The 21,491-nt window shown below is 51.0% G+C and overlaps 1 protein-coding gene across 3 annotated transcripts; it reads right to left on the reverse strand.

The window, feature by feature from the left end:
* Nucleotides 1-5,205: 5,205 nt before the first annotated feature.
* Nucleotides 5,206-20,274, reverse strand: ZC3H12A (zinc finger CCCH-type containing 12A). 3 transcript variants are annotated; one of them, XM_087876395.1, is made up of 5 exons: nucleotides 19,835-20,274; nucleotides 18,898-19,465; nucleotides 9,714-9,853; nucleotides 8,694-8,928; nucleotides 5,206-8,316 (listed from the first exon to the last, which is right to left on the reverse strand). In XM_087876395.1, exons 2-5 carry the CDS (start codon nucleotides 19,425-19,427, stop codon nucleotides 7,194-7,196), a joined length of 2,028 nt encoding a protein of 675 aa, XP_087732521.1. In that variant the 5' UTR covers nucleotides 19,428-19,465; nucleotides 19,835-20,274; the 3' UTR covers nucleotides 5,206-7,193. The 3 variants fall into 3 exon arrangements, with proteins under 3 accessions (XP_087732521.1, XP_034269060.2, XP_034269059.2); XM_034413169.3 differs by lacking the exon at nucleotides 19,835-20,274 and having other exon boundaries at nucleotides 5,206-8,119; nucleotides 8,210-8,316; nucleotides 18,898-19,770; XM_034413168.3 differs by lacking the exon at nucleotides 19,835-20,274 and having other exon boundaries at nucleotides 18,898-19,778.
* Between the last annotated feature and the right edge of the window lie 1,217 nt (nucleotides 20,275-21,491).

Consider the following 21,491-nt stretch of genomic DNA (forward strand, 5'->3'; position numbering starts at 1 on the left):
CGTGGAGGTCTCTTTCTCCTCTCGAGTGGGAGGGACCTCTGACCCCCAGCAACCCCAACCTGGTCTTCTATAACAGCGACAGCAAGGGGGAAGATGATCCACTGATAAGTGGAACCATCACTCCTTTGACTGCTCAGGTGGAGATGCTAGTACCCCACTCAGGGGCAAGAGGGAGTATTCTTTACAGCCCTGGTAGACTCAGGTGGCACCCGCTGCTTGGTTAACCTGTGAACTGTGGAAAAGATGGGACTGAGACTTAAAAAATTGAGGCAACCTATGAAGTTTGAGCAAGTCAATGGCTCCCTTACTGGGAAACTGCCTGGAGTAGAGCAGGTGGACTGCAACGCATAGGAGTGAAGCACAGAGGCAGAGAAAGCCTGCTGATGGCAATAGGAAAACTAGAGCCCATCAACTCATTAACCGAGGGCAGCCAAGAGGGACAGGCATCCCAAAAGAATACAAAGACCTAGTGGAAGCATTCAGCGAGTGGGAATCAGATGTATTCCCTCCTCATCCTCCTACTGATTGCGCCATTGAAATATTGTTGGGGGCAAAATTACCAAAGCCAAAGATGTACTCAATGACCCCAAGAGAGATGGAGGAGCTCAGGAATTTGGTGGATAAAAATCTAACTAGTGGTTTCATGCAACCGGCAAAATCTAGGATGGCAGACCCGGTGTTTTTTAAAGAGAAGATGGGTCTTTGAGATTATGCGTGGATTTTTTGGGGATCAATCGTACCTGTGTGGAAAACATGTACCCCCTCCCCCTCATGAAGGACATGCTGGGATACCTGGCCAAGGGAAGGGTGTTCACCAAGCTCATGCGCTCTCTTGGATGCCCCAATACAACAGCATAATCCATCATTTCCTCCAGGCAACTCACCTCTCAGTGAGGCAGCGGCAACTACCCACTCCTCAGCCAGCCAACTGCATGCTGTGCAAACAGCTAAAAGAGGTCCTGAAGGAAGATGAATGGCTCAGAGATCACAAAGGCAACCTGAGAATGAGGGAAGACCTGGCGTGGAAGGGAGACAAGCTGTATGTTCCAGCCAGCCAGAGGACCCAAATACTACAAAGGTGCCATGATATAAAGCCAGCTGGACACTTTGGGTTTGTAAAAATCCTTCACCTGGCTAAAATATAATTCTGGTACCCCAAGATGAAGAAGGACATAGAGAACTAGATAACCTGTAAGGACCAGTTTCTCCCCCCCCCCGCTTCCAAGAAAATACAAATTCTTGAGAACTTCGTATTTCAAAAGGAACCTTTTATTGAAAGGGATGAAAGCAAGTCAAAACTCAAAGCAGGCTCTGGGGTCCCTCAGGGCATGCAGTTCAGGATAAAGGAAATTAGGAACCCCTGCCCACCGTCCGATGTGCATTCCCACCAATCCGCAGGTGTGAATACGAATTGCACCAGCCTCTCTGAGAAACAGATACGAAGAGTTTCTCAGGATCATTTTACAATCTACTCGTTCCCCCTTTTTCCGAGGTGTGAGATTTCTTCAGGGATTCCTGGCGCCAGGCAACGGTTATAAATCAGGGTAAGGTTTATACAAAGAGGATCAGGCAAGAAATTTGGATAGGAAAAAACCTACATGTGACACTCAAAATCCCCCCCCCTACTTCTTCCATGAAGAATGGCAGATACACGGATCTGACATAACCAGCTGCCCAGTGGTCTACGGAGATTCTGAGTCATCCAGGTCATGGTTGTCCCAAGGGCGCTTTTTTCAGGAGGAAACTGGACTTTGTTTTTTCTTTTGAAGATGTTTAATTTCTCATCCAAGCAGCTTCTTCAGCTCTGACAGGACAGTGGGGAATGGAAATGAAAGCTACCCAGTGTCTGCATCTATGAAACGATTGCCAGGGGTTGCTACAGCTGGTGGCTAACCCTAGCAGACCATGGGAGGAAATCATCATGGATTTTATAATGGAACTGCTGGAGAGTAATGGGAGAACCATAATCTGGACTGTTGTTGACCTGTTTTCAAAACAAGCGCACTTCATCGCATGCCCGAAGCTTACCTCAGCCCAGAGGTTGGCCAAAATGTTCACACAGCACGTCTACCGGCTGCATGGAGTCCCAAGGCACATCATTTCAGACCGGGGGTGGGTGGGTGGGTGGGTGCAGTTTACAGCAAAGTTTTGGTGGGAGTTCCTAAAGCAAATAGGGTCAGCTCAGGGATTTAGTTCAGGGTTCCATCTGTGCACTAATGGGGTGGCAGAAAAAACTAACACAATGGTGGAGCAATACTTACATTGCTATGTAAACACTGCTATCAGCAAACCAACTGGGTGGAGCTCCTACCTTTTGCAGAAGTGGCTTATAATAACTCGGTGCATAGCAGTACTGGATTCACCCCTTTTAAAATAACATGGGGGGTAAATTTGTATCAATGCCAGAGTTTCTGAGGGGATCTCCTCCCTCAGTAACAATAGCTATGTTAGAGTGTGCACAGTGTGACTGCTATTTTGAGACAACCCAGGAGCAAAATACAGTACACAGAGGTTTTTCGAACAGTGGTTTATCTACAAGATATATATACATACAAATCAGGGGTGAAATCTACTTACCTTCCTTACCGGTTCGGAAGTGCATGTTAAAACCAGGAAGTAACGACACTGGGGCAGGTGGGCGGAGCTTTGCTCTGCCATCGCTACTGGATCGCCGAACCACACCCCACGATCGCTACCAGATCGCCCAATCTGGTCCGAACCGGGAGCATTTCACCCGATACACGTGCTAAGCAAAGCCAGGCAATCAATCAGTCTTCTTCACATGGAGCAATACACAAGGAGAATGATACACAAAGAGACACCCCCCCCCCCAATGGCCTCCTTTATATAGGCAGCTTCTTAAAGGGCAATAACCCTGCTGACTCATCCCGTCTTAAAGGGGCTGGTCAGCTTTAAATCTGCATTACCCTGACAAGCTGAATGGATGGATAGCTTGAAAGCTGCTTGGGGAAATGTGCAGAAAGCCCTGAATAAGACCAGGGAGTAGCAAAGGAGACAGGCAGATCAGAAGAGAGCCCCTCAGAGGGAGCTCAGAATTGAGGAGTTTACCTGTCAACACTTAAAAGCTAAACCAACTTTGTAGGAACTTGGGTCTTAAGTATATAGGTCCGTTCCCAATTGTTCGGATCACAAACCCAATTACTGTGGTTGCAGTTGGCTAAGGTACTCGGGCGAGTCCACCCAGTGTTCGACTGCAGCACTGAGACTGATGACATGTAGCTCCATTGACTATATCTATCTGGTGATGATGTTATCAATCCTACATTTTTATCTTAACAAGAATTGGAATTACCAAACTCAGTCTGGTTCATTGATAGGAGTAGGTTTAATAACATGAATTAAATATTTATGACTTGGTCATATAAGTTTGTTTTGTTGCCAATTTAGCCTGGGTTCTGTGAACCGATTTGTGTGCATTGCTTGGTGTACGGTGTCCAGAGAGTTGTGTGCACAGAATAGCAGAGAAGCACAGCTGGGGCTCTTGCTCTTGTGCTGCTTCCCCAGGAGAGCAGTATGGCATCCTTTGCCCTTAGAGAGTTCCTAGGAGAGGGAGCTGCTGGAGGGGCATTGGGCAGAAGCTCGTCATTTGTGCTGCTCAGCTCCCCAAGCCTCACTTCTTTGTATTCTCTGGCGCAGGGCTTTCCTTCCCTCCCTCCTTCCCTCCCTCCCTATGAGGTGAATAATGCTCAGATGCAACTGGTGGATTTTTCCTTGGGGAACGGATCCCAAAGGCTTCCCTCCTTCGTCCTAAGCCCTAAGGAGTTGCTCCACCATTTCCGGAAAGTCCTGCGTGTCAAGTCTGTGTCCAGAGGTGGGGACTTTCCAAGTTTTGCCCCGAGTCAGCTGGCCTGGGAGAGGAAGGAAGTTCACCGCTTCTGACCTCCGTCTTGTACTTAATAGCCACTTGGTTTTGTGGCTGGAGGCCGTCAATCCTCGGCCCGAGGACGACACCGGCTGGCTGCCTGTCTCCAAAGAGGCCAAGGATAAAAACAGCTTGGGGGGAGGGGCGCGCTAAGGTCCTGCACTCCGACCAGAGCCTGTTTCTGGATCTGAGAAGAAAGTCCTTGAATCTGGGTTGCCATCCTGCCTGCATGTTTGGAGAGTCAGAAAGGGACTTTTGGACAGGGGGCACCCCCACCATGAACTATGAGGAGAGAAGCCAACACATGCCTCCCCCCACCGCCATGGGTCTTTCTTGGCTTCTGCCTAAGCAAAGCAGGAGCCATCTCGGCCCATAGGAAGCCCTCCTCCCGACGAGGCTACACCGCCCCCTCCCCACTGAGAGCAATCCCCCGAGTGGCTGCGTCAGACCGCCTCCGCCGGCAGGAAGCACCCAGGCTCAGGGAAAGTCCCTGGCAGGAGTCCCACGCTGGAGAGGAAAGCCCTGGGGGCTTCGAGTAGGGCCGCGTGCTCCGCTGTGTCGCTCTCGGCCATTGTGACGGGCGAAGCCACCCTTGGCCTGGCCGTAGGAGGTCCGCTTGAGAGGTGCCGCCAATCCAGAAGTCGCCCCAGGATTCAGCGCCGAAGGAACCAGGAAGCCCCATCATTTTCTTGCCAGCTGCAGGTTGAGAGCTCCGACAGTTCTTTAGGAATCAGCTCCTTCCCGGAAAAAATAAGCTCTTTTTGAAGTCTTTGGACCCCCCGCCCCCACTGGCTGTTGCAGGGGGGTTGTTGGGTGAAGGGCCTTCTCTCAAGAGACTCAAGACCTCAAAACCCTCCCCCCCCTCGACCTCTGTCCCGCTCATAACAGGACCCACCTAATTGCGTGCATTGCTGTTCTTAAGCATCTTTATCCTCTGCCTTCCATGTGCAGCGAAGTAATGTGTGAACTGCTTTGTAAATCATCGCACAAGCTGGATTGCCTGTTCCTACCTTAGGGTGGCCATAGGAGAGTAAATGTTGTAAAGAGTCTTCCGAACTCCCTCCTCCTCTGGACGCAGGCCCACTCAGTTACTGGCTGATGGGTTTGACCCCAGCTCAGCTATCCTGGAAAGGAGACATGTTCCTGTGGCCTTCCTAGCATCCCGTAGCTGCCTTCCGAAGCCTCTGGGGCACTTGTGCCCTACCCTTCTGCTTTGAGGAGATTTGTAGCAGATAAGGAAAAAGCCAAGAGTGGTTTTAGCATCCAAAGCTTTGATTTGTACTTTGGAAAGAGACTTTACTGTTGAAGAAAAGAGACAGCCATTCCAAGGTTCAAGGTTGGTTTATTTTTTACTTGATTGCAACTCTGCCTAGGGCAGAATAAAGGGAGACCAACCATCACCAAAGCAGCCTCAGCTCAGAAAGCATTTCGTTAAAAACTACGACTCTTGTAATTTACAAGTGCAAAGTTGTAAGATTATAAATGATTATTAAAAAGCATTTTGCTTACTAACACGAAACACCACATTTCTGTGATGGATCATAATTAATGATACACAACAGGGTTTCTTTAGACACGTGGCCTCCTCAGCACATGGTGCTGGCATGGCTGACTGATCTTCAGGGCACTTGGCAGGGAGAGCAGCAGGGCCTGGTGGCATTGCCAGCTGTCCACAGGGACTTCTGCCCTGCTTCTCCCCCAGGCAGCAGCTCCTGGGACGACTTCAGCGTCAACCACTCCAAAGAACCACTCAAGAGACCGATGCAATGTGCATCAACCGATCAACTGATCCCGGCCTGCAAGTGAATCACTTATTCCGAAAAGGGCAGGACCAGGAACAATTGTTGCAAATTCATTACCGAAGGATCTGTAACTGCCCGTATTGGACTTACCAATCCTCAAGACTGAGCTGATAGAAAAGGATAAGCTAAACACGGCCCCCTCCCTCAAATTTCCAGTGGGCCTTTCTACAGCCACTGAGAAAGTGGTGGAGTTCTCTTCTGTCAGCAGACAAGCAAATTGCCCAAAACAGTTGGCACTAAAGAGGCTCCCCAACAGTCGATTCAAGCAAGTCCCTTTTCTGGAGACCCTCCTGGTTTCACATTAAGGCATTTTGTATTTAGTCTTGGGATTTGTGACATCTGAGCTTAAGATATAAACTTGATTATAAGGCTAACATTGTTAAGATGCCCCATGGAGCATTTTCGGTACCACTGCTCCATCTCAGGGCAAGAGAAGGGTTGTAGGTGCCCTGCATGCAGGACTTGCCTGTCACCAGCAGCACTGGAGGAGGAGAAGGGATGCAGAGCGCCTCATGGCTTTTCCCAGGAGAGAGGAAATAACATGAAGGCCTTAAGATATTTTCAAATCTTACTCTAGAAGAGTCACACAGAACTTTGGGGAACTGAAAGGACAGCTGATTTTTGGCTTGAAACAAATGTTATGCTTCACAATCCCAGAAGGTTCCAAACCAAGGGAAAGGAGACCACTGGGACAACCACACCAGCAGAGAGGGGGAGGAAGCCAGGGGTGAAATGGGTCAGACTGGATCGCCTGATCCGGTAGCAATGGTGGCGGGTGGTTCGGAGAACTGGTAGCAAAAATTCCTGCCCCCCCCCCATGTCCACGCGATCATCAGAGGCTTTTTTTTTAACTTTAAAAAGCATTTTTTCTAAAAGCATATTTTGTAGGAAAAAAATGCTTTTAAAAGCCTCTGACGATCCCAGCTGAGTTGCCTGATCATCAGAGGCTTTTAAAAGCATTTTTTCTGCAACCTCTTGAGGTTGTAGAAAAAATTCTTTTAAAAGTAAAAAAAAAAAAAAAAGTTGGCCACGCCCTGGAACTTTTTCCTCCCTCTGATTTTTTTGGTGAACCGCTACGTTCCCCTGCAGCCATTTGGGGAACGGCTATAGTTGTAAATCATAACATCTTCTCTGGTTTGCTCCAATTCTGGCTGTGCCACAGCCGGAGAGCTTGGGACTTCCTCCAGGTTCCTTTCCATGTCCACCTCTTCTGAGCAGCCATTGTCAGGAGCAAAAGACACACTCCCTGCCAGCAAGGCCGTGCTGCCTGCATTCTGCCTGGCACAAACCAGACAGCCAGGCTTCATGCAGCATGAGAAAATGGCTCAGCATTGTGGTTCCTGGGCCACTTTCTTGGATTGCTTGAGGCAGACCTTTTCATCCCATCTGAGCCACCACCAAGCCTGGTGCCTGCCCTCCACGAGTGGCCGCTGGATGATGGGCTAAACTGCAGGCAGAAAGGGACATTTTGCCCCACCCCAGAGTTGGGTTTCCCTCCTCCAGCCGTGTCACATCCCAGGGTGTTGGGTCTTGTATGTGAGGATTTCGGCAGCCAGCTGCTGTGGGTCCAAGAGGTGTGGGAAGCGGCTCATGACAGTGTCCACCAGGTGAGGATGGAAGATCCCACAAAGCTTGACATGCACTTTTGCACGCTCTTCTGCAAAACTGTCCGGAGTGGCCCAATGGCGCGAGGAGTCCTTGTAGGCCAGGCAGGGAGCCCTTGGCAGGTCTTGGCACACTGCAGGCCCTGGATGGTACGGCTCGGACCAGTACTCGTGCCCAGGGCCCAGAGAAGCACTGGTGGCCACATCGTACCCAGGAAAGGAGTGAGGTGTGACATGTTCAGATGGGGATGGCAGGAAGCTCTGAGGCAGGTACTGGCTGTACCTCCTGGATTCCGGGCCAGGAGGGACCCGATAGGCAGGCACCCGACCCCTGCAGCTGCTCCCCACAAGCAGCTCTTGTTGGGCCCACTTGACAGGACTAGCTGAGGGGCTGGGCCACATTTCAGAGAGCTGGCTCTCAAGGGAGCCAAGGCCCGAGTCAAGGTGGTCTTGAGAGACATGGGCAAGGGAGTCCCTGGGAGGCAGCTGGTACTGATCTGAACTCCTGTAACTGTGGCTCTTCCGGGCTGGGATGCCGTGGGCACTGAGGAAGAAGGGTGGCACATCGCCATGTCTAATGTGAGGGGCAGAGCTCATCTTCTCAGACAAGGCCTTCTGCAGGGGAACTTTCTCACTCTCTGCAGGTGCAGAGCCCCAGAACTCCCCATGGGGGGTCCTCCAGCTCCTCCTCTCCTCTTTGGTGGCTGGCACAGTCCTGGTGGGGGAGAGCCCAGCGTTGGCCCGTAGCTCATCAGCAACAGAGCGCTGCATTTGGTGTGGCCGCTCAGGGTGGTAGAACTTACACTTGATTCCATAGGTGCACTTCTTGCCTGCAAAGAGAAAGGCGAGCCATGTGACAGGCATCCACTGCCCCGAACCCTTCCAGCTGTTCTGTCCCGAGCAGAGGAGAGCGGCCTCACCATATGGGCACTGCTGCTTCTTGTGTTCGGGCACTGCTGGTGTCTTCCTCAGGAAATTATCCAGGCTGGGTCCATGGCGCCCCAAGGGGTCATCGGGAGGCATGAACCTGGAGAGCAGAGGAACCACATCCATCAGGAGCTACAGGTCCCAAGGCCAGGCCTAGTCCTTCCCCATCTGCCAAGGCAACAGTGTGTGCCATAACGCTGGGAGTCCCACCAACTCTACCACCTCCTGAAAGGCTGGCTAGAAGTGAGCAACCTGGTGGGCCTGGGAAGCTCAGCAGAGATTAAGAAGACTCTGCTGGGCATGGTGTCAGCTCAAGCTGAAGAAGCAGGCAGGCTGCGAATTAGAAGGGCACTTCCTAGCCAGGAACTTCACGTCCCAGAATTCTCAGCCACAGCCTTGGGGGGCTACTCTTCACCCCCAAGAACCCTGGTCAGCCTCATGGCCAACCTCCAGTCTTCCCCAAGGCCAAGGACTTACTTGTCATTGACAAAGGAATACATCAGCAAGCGTTCTTCAATGAACTTCTTCCACTCGGGCCGTTCTGCTTGCAGATCTCGGTAGACATCATTGGAAACCACAATGCCGTCTGACTCCCAGGCCAGCTTCACAATGAAGCGGTCATCGTAGCAGACCACTCGCTTGCCTGCCACTCGCCGGGAAGGAGTGAAGACAAGGATGTTCTTCTTCTCGAGGTCATGGAGGATGTGCTGGTCTGCAGGAAGAGGTGGTGAAGTCATCCCCACTGAGGCTTCTTACAGAGGAAAGATCAGGTGAACCAAGGTGTGGGTGCTCCAGATACTGTAGCCCCTTGGCAGATCTCAATGAGTGGTCTGCCAAATCATTTCCTTCCTTCCTTCCTTCCTTCCTTCCTTCCTTCCTTCCTTCCTTCCTTCCTTCCTTCCTTCCTTCCTTCTAGTCTTTCTTATTTGCCTAGATGTCCCTCTTCCTCTTCCTCCATGTTTTCTTCCAGTGCTGCCTCCCATAGCTTTGCCCTTAATTTAAATGTCTAAACAAGATTATGCTTTAGAGTAGGGGGCTGCAACCTTCACAACTTTAAAACTTGTGGACTTCAACTCTCAGAATAGGTGGCTGAGGAATTCTGGGAGTTGAAGTTTGCAAGTCTTAAAGTTGCCAAATTGAAGACCCTGCTTTAAAAGGTCAAGAATACAAATCAATCCCCTAAAGATGCTGTAGCATTTTTTTTAAATCTGCAAACATAATTTTTGCCTTTAGAAGCTGTCAAGTGTTCAGGTGATTCCAGATAGACTTCTGGAAACAGGGCTGACTACTTGAATGGTGCCCACAGTCTTCCTGATGCTTTGGCCAGCAGCAAAATTCGGGGAGTGGCCTCTTAAAGCCACTGGAAAGCAAAATTCCAGAGGGATAAGAAGCAGCATGTCCCATCTCAGTCAAGTGTCTCCCCATCCTGAGGAAAGCAGCACAGGAGCCCAGCACTAGCCTGCATCAATGCAAGATGGCCCAAGGCCACCTTGTTACCTGTAATGGCGACATCAGAGCGTGGATGCTCTTTTCTCCAAGATGGGACAAAGACCGTGATATCCTTGTGTCCTCTGTCCAGAAACCAGGTCACAGCCAGCTGGATGCCTCGGCAGGAGAAGGTGTCTTTGTCTCCATGACTGCAAATGGAAGAGAATTGCAGGTTCAAAGCGCTTCCCACACTTGACCTCATGTGCTGGCATTGAAGAGACCTTATGCAGCCACATGTGAGGGGTAGCCCTTCCAAAGTTCCCCAATGGTCACGCTTCACTGCCCTTCTGTTATTCACAACCAAGCCAAGTTGGCTCATCGATGGGGAGAGATCTGGGCCCAAACTCATTCAACCATGCCAGAAAATTGACTCTGATTGTCACACAATAACAAAGTAACAGGGTTGGAAGGGACCCTGGAGGTTTTCTAGTCCAACCCCCTGCTCAAGCAGGAGACCCTATACCCGTGATGGCGAACTTTTGGCACATGTGCCACAGGTGCACACAGGTTCAGCTCCGGTGCGCACCAGCCAGCTTATTTTCGGGCCTTCTGGGCCCACCAGAAGTAGGGAAACAGGCTGTTTCCTGCCTCCGGAGGGCCTTGAGGGGTGGTGGGGAAGTCCTGTTTTTCTCTCTCCCCAGGCTCCAGACCTTTTTAGGAACCTGTGGAGGGTGAAAACGGCCTTCCCCACATCCCCTGAGGCCCTCCTGAGGCCGGAAGTGGCCCGTTTGCCAACTTCCAGTGGGACCGGAAGGCCCGTTTTTTACTGTCCCCAGGCTCCAGAGCCTTTCTAGGAGTCTGGGGAGGGCAGAAATGGCCTTCCCCACCCCCGTGGAGGCCGGAAATGATCGGTTTGCCAACGTCCGGTCCCAAGTTGGCAAACGGGCCGTTTTTGGGGCCCCCAGACGCCTAGAAAGACTCTGGAGCCTGAGGAGAGAGAAAAATGGGTCTACCGGGCCATCATGTCCCAGGAGCGAGGGGGTGGGGTCGTGCGCGCATAGAATTATGGGAGGGGCACATAGAATTATGGGAGCGGGCAGGGGCACACGCGACCCCCCCCCCACACTCCTGGCACGCAATGGAAAAAAGGTTAGCCAAATGGCTGACCAATCGCTTAATAACCCCCAGTGATGGAGCATCCACAATTTCTGAAGGCAAGCTGTTCCACTAGTTAATTGTTCTCTCTGTCAGGAAATTTCTCCTTAACTCTAGGTTGCTTCTCTCCTTGTTTAGTTTCCATCCACTGTTTCTCATCTTGCCCTCTGCTGCTTTGGAGAATAGCTTGACTCACTCTAACTTAGAGAGAGCTTTGGAAGGATTCCATGGATGAGAATCCTGATGGGGAAAACAACGCAAGAAGTTTTGGAAATTTTGAAAAGTGAGATTATAAAAGCCCACTCTAGCACAATACCAATGAAGAAGAAAAACAACAACTCTCAAAAGAAACCAGCTGCATAACTCCCAGATAAATTGAAAGACAAAGAGGACAAGTATAACAAGTGGAAAAAGGGGCACATGTGACTAAGGCAGAATATCAGCAAATAGCCCGAGCTTGCAAAGATGAAGTGAGGAAAACTAAGTCTCATAATGAACAAAGGCTTGTGACAAAAGTAAAAAAATAACAAAAAAAGCTTCTTCCAACATGTTAAAAACAAGGAAAAAGTCAAGGAAACAATTGGCCCATTGCTGGGAGAAAGTGGCAAGAAGGTGACAAGCAACAGGGAGAAAGCAGAACTACTTTACTCATTTTTTGCATCTGTCTTTACACAAAAGGAAAAAACAGTCCAACCTATCAAAAACAGCACCACAATAAACAGATTAGGAACACAAGTTAAAATAGGGAAGAAAATGATAAGTGAACACCTGTCTACCCTAGACGAGTTCACATCACCAGGACCAGATGGATTACACCCCAAGGTCCTGAAGGAACTGGCAGATGAGATCTCAGAACCACTCAACTATATCTTTCAGAGATCCTGGAGCACAAGGGAACTGCCAGAGGACTGGAAAAGAGCTGATGTAGTTCTCATCTTCAAAAAAAGAAAAAAAATAGATCCAGGAAACTACAGACCTATCAGCCTGACCTCAATATCAGGGAAGATTCTGGAAAAGATAATCAAACAATGAATCAGTGAACACCTAGAAGCAGACAAAGTAATAACCAAAAGCCAACATGGGTTTATCAAAAACAGATCATGCCAGACAAATCTTAATGTATTTTTTCACAAAGTGACAAAATTAGTGGACCAGAGGAATACTGTTGATATAATTTACTTGGACTTCACTGAGGCATTTGATAAAGTAGACCAAAACCTACTACTTGATAAGATAGAAAAATGTGGGTTAGACATCATCACCACCAGATGGATTCATAACTGGCTGACCAACTGCACTCAACATGTAGCAGTGTTGCAATATCTCAGGTGCTGCCACAAAGAAGAGGAAGTCAAGCTATTCTCCAAAGCACCTGAGGGCAGGACAAGAAGCAATGGGTGGAAACTAATCAAGGAGAGAAGCAACTTAGAACTAAGGAGAAATTTCCTGACAGTTAGAACAATTAATCAGTGGAACAACTTGCCTCCAGAAGTTGTGAATGCTCCAACACTGGAAGTTTTTGAGAAGAGATTGGATAAACATTTGTCTGAAATGTTAGACAGGGTTTCCTGCCTAAACAGGGGGTTAGACTAGAAGACTTCCAAGGTACTTTCCAACTAAACCTATAATTCAATTCAATTCAATTCAATTCCTATTCTATTCTTTTTCTATTCCTATTTATTTCTATTCTTTGTGGCAGCCCCTGAAATATTGGAATATTGCTATCATATCACCCCTAGTGCGTCTTTTCACTAGACTAGGCATGCCCAATTTCAATTGTCTTAGATGAATGAGAAACCTACAGGGAAAACACTGTGTTCTTGAAAATCCCTGTGGCCTTCTCACATGTACCTGTTCTATCCCTCCCCCTCCTCTTCAGCCTGGAGGGGCTGCTGACCCCTCCTTCCTCCCTGAGCCGGTCTTCAAGATGCTTGGGAGGCACCCACCTCCTTCCCCACTCCCTTTCTTCTGCAGCTTTCTGCCTCTCTTCCCAGGCGCCAAGACCTTCTCTCTCAGGGGTCTCCTTGGGACCCCTGCTAAATCGTGTGTGAGGCCAGGCTGATGAGGGAGCACACATTGCAACTTTTTGCTAGGAATAGGGTGTAGGAAGCACTCATTTGCCTTTCAGCTGGTCATGAGAAATATACGAATAATAAGGAAGGCAGCTTATTGTACTTTCAATTATTTATGATTCAGAGCAGCATAAGAGAGCACGACAGTGAATAGGCTTGCATTATGGGACATTTTGGAAGAATATGGAGGCAGGGCTTGTCTGTGGAATGCAATAAGAACAACAAAGCGTGGCTGAGATTCAAGGGAAGTGGCTCAGCACCGGTAGAGAGTGGGACAAGAAAGACATTTCATTTGGAAAATGTGAAAGGTGTGCTTCTGGTGGCTCTGGAGGTGTGTTAGCTGTGGATATACTTTTCTAGGCTGAGAGCCTGTACGTTAGACAGGAAAATGTGAGTAGAAATTTGGTGTTCTCATTGAAAGAATGAATAAAGATGGCACTTGAAAACCAATATTTGAGTCAGGATCCTGAGAAAAGGAAAAGCAGTTGTTGGATTGTGAGTTGGGTGAGATTCTTAAGAAGAATGAGAAATTTGAGGTGCAAAAGACAATGTGCCAAAGAGTCTATCGGCAAACTAGAAAGAAATGGAAAAGTATCGGCAGATGGTGTTGACATAAAGCAGTTTGGTTTCCTTCCTTGTTTCTCTTTGTCTCTCGCCTGCTTTGAATTGTCCTTGCTAACTTGTTTCTCACCCACTTTTGCATCATGTTATTTACTCCAAAAGACAATATTGTGTTGGGTAATGAAACCGATATTTCCTCCAAGCAAATGCAGTTTCATTTCTGACAATACATCTACTAAATACTGGAAACCTCCCAATTCTTCCATGTCTATCCAAAGATCCTCTTTTGCCAGAGAGATGCCTTGTCCCTCTCTGCCAAAGAGAAGGGAACCCCAAAGCCCCTCTTTACATCCATAGTTTCTATCCACTTCAGCATGACAGTGCAAGCCCTTGGCATTTATGCAGTCAAACATAAATGGTCCTCCTAATCAACAACTTGCTCTCCTATCTCCTTGACAACTGCCAGAAAACAATGGCACTGCAATTTAAAAAATCAAGAGCTGTTCTGAAATGAGCGTTTACCGGAAGATACAAGCAGTTTGTTATGAAGTTTGACAGGGGTGGGCCTGGTTGCAGCAGGTCCTTCCCTGCACTGCCTCCAAAAGTGACCCCCACACACCCAACTCTTCTGCCCACCCCCTGATGCTCTCCCTACTCAAATCCCTCATCTGGAAAGATGAGTTAATATTCAGTCTCAGCACTAATAAGATGGCCAAAGCAGTAGAGCAAGGAAAGCTGTGAACAGTAGAAAGAAGGGCTGTCATCTGGTGGAGCTGGCACAAGAACTAGGCCTGCCATGGGGAAACTTTTCCCTGACACCACCACCCCCTTTCAAGGTGGAAAGATGGCCCTCAAGCTGTACCACCAGGAAGTGGAAAAACACCACGTGTGTCCCCCCTACCAACTCAGGGCTATCTAGATTCTATCTCCCTCTCAGCCACGGCAAGAACAGGCAGCCTAAAGATGGCCGCCACAAAGCTGTGACAGCCGATGAACATCTAAAACTGGTGCTGGAGCGAAGTAGGTGAACAGTGAGTGGAACTGGGGGACATGATTTTTCTTTCACTTTAAATTTAACCCCAAGGAACAATTTAGAATTATCTGCTCAGAATCATCTGTCAAAGTGGCATCTAGGCATTCTGAGAAACCACCAGATCAGAAGTGAAGGGCACAGGAGTGAAAATAATAAACTTTGAAATTTTGAAATATACAGAAAATTGAACCCTTAAGCTGGGAAGGCGTGGTACTGGGAAGGCATTTTAAAATGCTGGAATCATTCATTTGCAAAACTTATTCTGCTTTTATAATTCTTCTATAACTAAAAGAACATTGGAAACATAGTGATATTGAAATTTAAGCTGAGTGCGCCACCTGCTGATAAAAGGAAAATTACAAGTCTGGAAATATCTATATAAAGGTGTGTGAAAATTTTTATTGGATTACTTTTAACCACCCTATGACTGGATTATTGGAGACCCAAGTATAACCTCTGGGACTACTTAAATGGAACCTATGGGACATAAAGTATTGGGACTAATGCACTCCTTGAAGGGTAATTTAAAGATTGAATAAATAGTTCTTGGACTGCTGGCTAAAAATTGTATTTTTAAAAACAAAACAAGATACTTAATAAAGATGGAACTTCCGGTTTGGTGTCGTGGCGAGACAGTCGGGGAAATAGCGGGCTCTGATGAGCGCCGCAAAAACCCCGGCTGCTGAACCGCCACCAATGGGTCTTTGGACCGGAACCGTCCTGCAGGGACGGGGGAAAAGGAGGGGTGCCTCGGAAGACGAAGAGGGACAGGCAAGTTCCTCGGAGGTCAGAGGGAATCCTCTGTGAGTCGGTAGCGGGGGGGGGGGGGGGCTGCCACGAAGCTGGGACAACCGGGCTAAGAGATGTGCAGGAGGAAAGTGGATTGAAACGGAGCATTTTGAAGCCGGGTGAGTGACAACCAACCCAGGCTTGCAACAACACTTAGAGCAATATTATTAACTTTAAGACCCCTAGCCTTAAAACAGCGGCTGAACAACAAAGGAGCTATGGAAAATTTAAAATGCATCTTTAAAGAGACAAAGATCTGATAAACAACTAATTCTAGAACAAAACTAATGGAATTAAATATTGAGACATGGTGAAAAGACTGGATATTTTAAAACTGGAACTGGATATTAAAAAAAAAGATGATTTGATGCTTTTAAAATCAAAGGAAGAAGAGTAATTAAACTGGACTGTTATATAATTGTAACAAAATGGATGGAACCTCTCTAGGAGTCTGTAGGAGCCTCTCTAGGAGGCTGGGGACAGGAAAAAAGTCACTTCCTGTCCCACCGGGAGTGGGGAAATGGGCCCTTTCAGCCTCCGTAGGGCCTCCAAGGGAGTGGGAAAGGCTGTTTTCGCCGTTCCCAGATACACAGAGAGGATTTGGAACCAGGTAAGAAAGAAAAACGGGCCTTCCCCACCCCCCAGGCCCTCCAGAGGCAGGAAACAGCCTGTTTCCCTACTTCTGGTGGGCCCAGAAGGCCCGAAAATCAGCTGGCCGGCGTGCGCATGCGCCCCAGAGCTGAGCTGGCGTGCCCACTAATATGGCTCCGCGTGCCACCTGTGGCATGCGTGCCATAGGTTCGCCATCACGGGCTTAGAGCAAGCAATATAACTCATATAATTCATCTCTTGCTACTGGGTGAATGTTTAATGCCAGTTTAATCCCAGCACCACCCAATTTAATGTATAGTTCACATAGATCAAATGAAATAAATGGCAAGGCTGGCACTTGCCCCTCAGTCCCCCAGGACATACTCTTCTCAGAGGGTGGGCTGTTATGAAGGTTACCAGTCTCATTTAGTCTGAAGTTGTGATTGCTCCATCACTGGAGGCTTTAAAAATAGACTGGACAGCCACTTGTCTGGAATGGCATAGGGTCTCCAGCTTGGGCAGGGCGATGGACTAGAAGACCTCCAAGGTCCCTTCCAACTCTGTTATTCTATTATTTCCTGGGTCCAACACTAGAAAAAGCAGCAATGAAATCAGGAAGGGAAGACTGCATCTCTTGTTACTACTTTTTCTGAAAAGTACCCCCTCCACAAAGGTCCCTAGCAATCCATGCCCATCTGGTCCCCCTCAGTAGTGCAACGCAGGATGAGCAAGGAATACCAGAGATGGATCTCCTCCAACATTTCCACATTCTCAACTGAAGAGAAAAGGGTCCAAGTAGTTCATCTGATGTGGCAACAGACGTGAGAAATTCCCGTAGAAGGAAGTCGGGGACAATTCTGCTCCACACACCCTCCAAGATTTGCATAAACCTGCCACAAGTCTTATCCAAGCAAGGGTGAATCGGTGAGGAACAGTTTGTCACTCCACTCATGCAGGAAGCAGTCTGTAAAAATTCCCCTTCTTTTTTTTTTTCCTTGAAAAGAGATTGTTCAGAAACTCCGTCTCTGCTGCTCCAGGAACCACTCAGAACCTCCTCTTGTCCCCCTCCCTTTCAACAGAAAGTGCCCTCTGGCCGGCAATTACAGCTGGAGAGCAATCTGTTTTATCTTAAACACAGCAAGGAAAGGGCAGAAGTCCATAACTGCTGGCTGGCTTCTCCCCACTGTGCAGGCTACCAGGTCCAGACCAATTCTGCTGCCAAGAGCAGAATTAGGGCTTGCTTGTCTTTTTCCTGCCATCTGGTGGCGGTCCAGATTTTTGCAGCCCCACCACTGCCAGCATCACAGGATCAGTTGGTGATGGGAGGATGCTTGCCTGGAGAGTTCCAGGTTGAGTGGTTAACCCAGCTGGTGGCGCTAGGGAGAGGATAGGGCATCTTCCAGCATCCTCAAGTGCAAATTCTCCACTTAAGCAGCCATAGCTCAGGCTAAATGTTCATGGATCCCTGCCCTATCGTGTACAGTTAGTCCTCAACTTACAACAATTCATTTAGTGACCAAAGTTACAACAGCACTGAAAAAAGTGACCTATGATTGTTTTTCACATTTACGATCATTGCAGCATCCCAATGGTTATATGATCAAAATTCGGACACTTGCCAACTGGCATGTATTTATGATGGTTAGAGTGTCCCAGGGTCAAGTGATCACCTTTTGTGGCCTTCTGACAAGCAAAGTCAATGGGGAAGCCAGATTCATTTAACAACTATGTTACTAACTTAAAAACTGCAGTGATTCACTTAACAACTGTGGCAAGATAGGTCGTAAAATGGGGCAAAACTCACTTAACAACATAAATTTTGGGCTCAGTTGTGGTCGTAAATTGAGGGCTACTGTATTTCCAACATGTTTAGAATCCTGGGAGATGAAGAAGTTGTTGTTCTAGGAAGCACAGTTTTTACCTAAAAACCAAAATGGACAGGGAAGCAATGTGAGTTCCCTGGGCTTGCCACCCTCTCACCCAGGATAGGTGGAGCTTCATTCTGTTTTAAACTTGGCCCTCCATCCTTCTTTCCAATTCTTAAAGGGACAAGCTCCCAGTCTGCACTAAAGGCCACACCTGGTTGGCCCAGAGCTTGCCTCCTCTGCCCAATGCCACTCTGTTGGGGCCTCATCCCTCTCCCTTCCCACTGAGAGGCCAACTGATTGGGGGGGGGGGGAGGCACCTCTGGAGGAAGAGAGAAACGCTCCTCCAGGCACTGGGGCTTGAGTCACGTGGGTGCTGGGTTCCTTCCTGTTTAGATAAGAAAGAATGTTTGCCCAACAGTCAATGCAGGAGAAAAGGCAGAGCTGCCTGACCCACAAAACTGGTTGCCAGTCAAGAGGATGCCCACATGCTCCCCCACACACTCCTTCATGGCAAAATTCTTCCTGCTTCAGAGATAGAGGGAATTGCAGGGGGTCCCAAGGAGACCCCTCACATGCAACAAAGACAAGGATACACCATGCTCAAAACCCACCTGTTAAATCTCATCTAATCACACAGCCCCACAGTATTATCAAAATCCAGCAATCACTCATTATTAAATTCCCAAGAAGATAAAATTCCTTAGGGCCACCTGTAGGGCTTAGAAGGAAGGAAGCCAAAGCCAGGGCAGAGACATTATAGGGGTTTCAGTCTCTCTACCTTCTCCACTGTTTTCCACTCCAGATCAGAACCAGATCCCAAGATCTGTTTTCTGGGGGCTGATGTGGCTCGGATTGCAGGGCAGGACACCATGAGGAAATGGTAGCCTGGTGGTACTTTCGTTCCCTGAACCACCATTTTATTTCCAGCACAAGGTCAGAACTCTCGGTGGGTGAGAGATCCAGCGACTCCCAAGGAGGGAGCGGGGGTCTGTGTGGCTGGAGGCAGCTCACTCCAGGCCATTTCACCTCCCAAGGCCGAAGCTCCCTCTGGGAGCAGCCGGCCTCTTCCTCCCCCGGCCCTAAAGCATCGAGCGTGGCGACGGGGCCTTTGCTCGCGGCCTCATTGACGGAACGCTTCCCAGGCCAACTGCGCCCCAACCGGAGAGGAGCCAGCCCGGACATACCTCATGGCCACGTTGCTCCCATCGATCACGATCGGCCGCAGGTGATCCCCTTCCTGCTCGTCGGGAGGCCCAGGCTGGGCTGGGGGTCTGCTGGGGGCGGGCCGCGCCCTCGGAGGCGGCGGCGGCGGCGGCGGCGCCTCGGGGGCCTCCGGGATCGCCTGGGCGGGCTCCCGCTCCCTCTCGCCCGGGGCCGCCCCGTGCTTCACCAGCTCTCCGAGGATGGTGTTGGTGTCCGCCTCCGGGCCGTGCTTCTGCAGGGCGCCCAGCACCTCCTGCGAGGAGTAGCCCAGCTTGCGGAAGAACTCCACCTTCCTCCGCCTCTCCACTCGGCCCTGCTCGGGGGGGCGCCACAGGCCGGGCTCGGACCCACCGGGCTCCCCGCCGCCCTCGAGGCTGCGGCCGCACAGACTCAGGTAGCCGCTTTCCAGCGACTCTTCCCGCCCGCTGCCGACGGCGCGGGCGAAGGGCAGCGAGGGCTCGCTCCAGCCGGGGAAGCGCAGGGCGCTCGGCGGCAGGCGGTCCAGATCCATGGCTGCTTTGGCGGCGCTCTTCCTCGCTCACGCCCGGCCTGCCGAGAGAAGCGCGCAGCTAGGACGGCGGCCGGGCCGGGAAGCCAGGCGCGCCCGCGGGTCGGGCAAGGCCGTCCAGAGCACCGCACGGCACGGCTCCTCCCTCCCAGCAGCCGGCCAGGAACGCGGCCCGCCCCAGAGCGGCGCTTCGCCAGGAGGCCCGGAAGGAAGCGGGGGAGGGCGCGGCGCTTCCCCGCCCGCTACCAGACCCAACGCACGGCGCCCAGCCGGGCTTCCCCGAAGCGCGGAGGGTGGCGGGGCAGGAAGCGGTGCCCGCCCCAAGGCTGCATATGAAGAGGGCCTTTCCGCGGAACTGGCCCTTCGAGCCCCGGTTCGCCCCGCTGCCCCCGAGCCGCCCCGCCGCTTACCGGGCGCCTCCATGGGGCCGAAGGGTCCCCGTCCGCGCGCGGCCGCCTCTTTATAGAGCGGCGAGGGCTCGCCTCGTGGAGTCCCCACTGCCGCCTCCTCCACGGAAGGTCTCCACGGAAGAGACGCGGCGGGCGGGACCCGTCGCCGGGGGTTGGCTGGGACGCGCCTGCCTGCCTGCCTGCCTGCCGGGGTTGTTGGGAGCGCTGGAGGGCGAGGAGCGCGGGGCCTGGAGCTCCCGTCGGCGGCTCCTCTCACCTCGGCCTCGCCCTCCCAGGCCTCCCGCAACGGCGCTTGGAATGCCCGAGCTGTGCCTTCCGGGAACGGCGGCCGAGTGGGGGATTTGTCTGCGGCCCTCAGCCGGGAACGGAGATGCGGCGGGGGGGGGGGGGCTGCCTTCAGTCCAGGGAAGGGGCCGCGCCCTCGGGGGCTCCGTTCGAAGGAGCTGCGTCGGTCGGGCAGCGCCCCGAAAGCGCTCTGGAGCTGCTGCCTCGCGGGGCAGGGCAGGGGGGGGCTCGACTCTCCCCGCCGAGCTGCCCCGTCACCGGGGGTCTCTTCCCCTGGCAGCTCCTGGGTGGCAACTGCGGCTTAGCGGCCGGCAAATGAGCTCTGCGGGACCAGGACAAGACCGCTTATCGACGCGGCCTTTGAGGGCAGCCGGACCAGCTTTTGTCCTGGGGTGGCCAGCTAGCCGGTTCAGGGAAGGGGGCGCGGCCCGGTCCTTAAGGTGAGACAACGAGGCTCGCTCTCTTTCCAGGGGGGTTTGGGAGTGAGGTACTCCCGCCTCAGCCCGTCCGTCCGTCCGGGGTTGGCCGCTGTCTCGCTGCTCCAGCATCCGGCGGCGCGTCTGCCCGAGAAGTCGGGGCGCGCGCGGGGCGGGACTCCTCCGAGGACACCCGGCCTCTGTATGCAAAGCAGGCCGGCCGAGGATGGGGAAGATTTGCCTCCCACGCTGGAGAGGGGTTCCCCGGGGAAGAACAGCGCTCGCTTCCTGGTTTCGCTGGAGCCTTTACGCTGCCAGGTTGCCAGGCTGTGTGGAGCCAAGGGAGTTGCCGGTTCCTTCCCCGGAGGAAAACGAACTTAGCTGGGAGGGGGACCGGCCTTTAAGATGTTGAGGACCCGATCCCAAACAGAAACTCTAAGATAAGCAATCTGTTATATTCTCAGTGCCGGCGGACAGGACAGAGACGGAGTTTAAGCTAACTGAACCTTTATTAATACAAGCATGACAGAGAACAGGAACCCGCGCTTGACAGCTCCTTTTACACCGCCAGCTGTCAGTTGTTAACCAATGAACGTTGCGCTTACAACAACCAATCCCAATACTCCAATTAACTTAACTTAATATGTAACACCCCTTTCCACCTATCTGAGCATGCGCCGACGTCAGGCGCATGCGTAATCGCCCAGGTAAGCGGGTCTTCGCCGTATCCTCTCTGAACGCCAATTAACTTAACTTAATATGTAACACCCCTTTCCACCTATCTGAGCATGCGCCGACGTCAGGCGCATGCGTAATCGCCCAGGTAAGCGGGTCTTCACCATATCCTCCCTGAACGCCTGGGCTCCACCCCTCCGGCCCCCTCCGGCGGTGAATTCGAACTCACCTCCCGTTGTACCTCAACTCTGGGCTGTGAGCTAAGCGAGTCCCCTACTTCT

This window comes from Pantherophis guttatus, chromosome 10, assembly GCF_059756535.1.
Source record: "Pantherophis guttatus breed Tessera chromosome 10, ASM5975653v1, whole genome shotgun sequence".
Lineage (NCBI taxonomy): Eukaryota > Metazoa > Chordata > Lepidosauria > Squamata > Colubridae > Pantherophis > Pantherophis guttatus.

Coding starts and splice junctions, on each gene's coding strand:
- ZC3H12A (XM_087876395.1), bottom strand. CDS start 19,427: ATGGATCTGGACCGCCTGCCGCCGAGCGCCCTGCGCTTCCCCGGCTGG. Junction 9,854..18,897: donor GGGAGCAACGTGGCCATGAG/GTATGTCCGGGC, acceptor TTCCATTTGCAG/TCATGGAGACAAAGACACCT. Junction 8,317..8,693: donor TATTCCTTTGTCAATGACAA/GTAAGTCCTTGG, acceptor TCTGCTCTCCAG/GTTCATGCCTCCCGATGACC.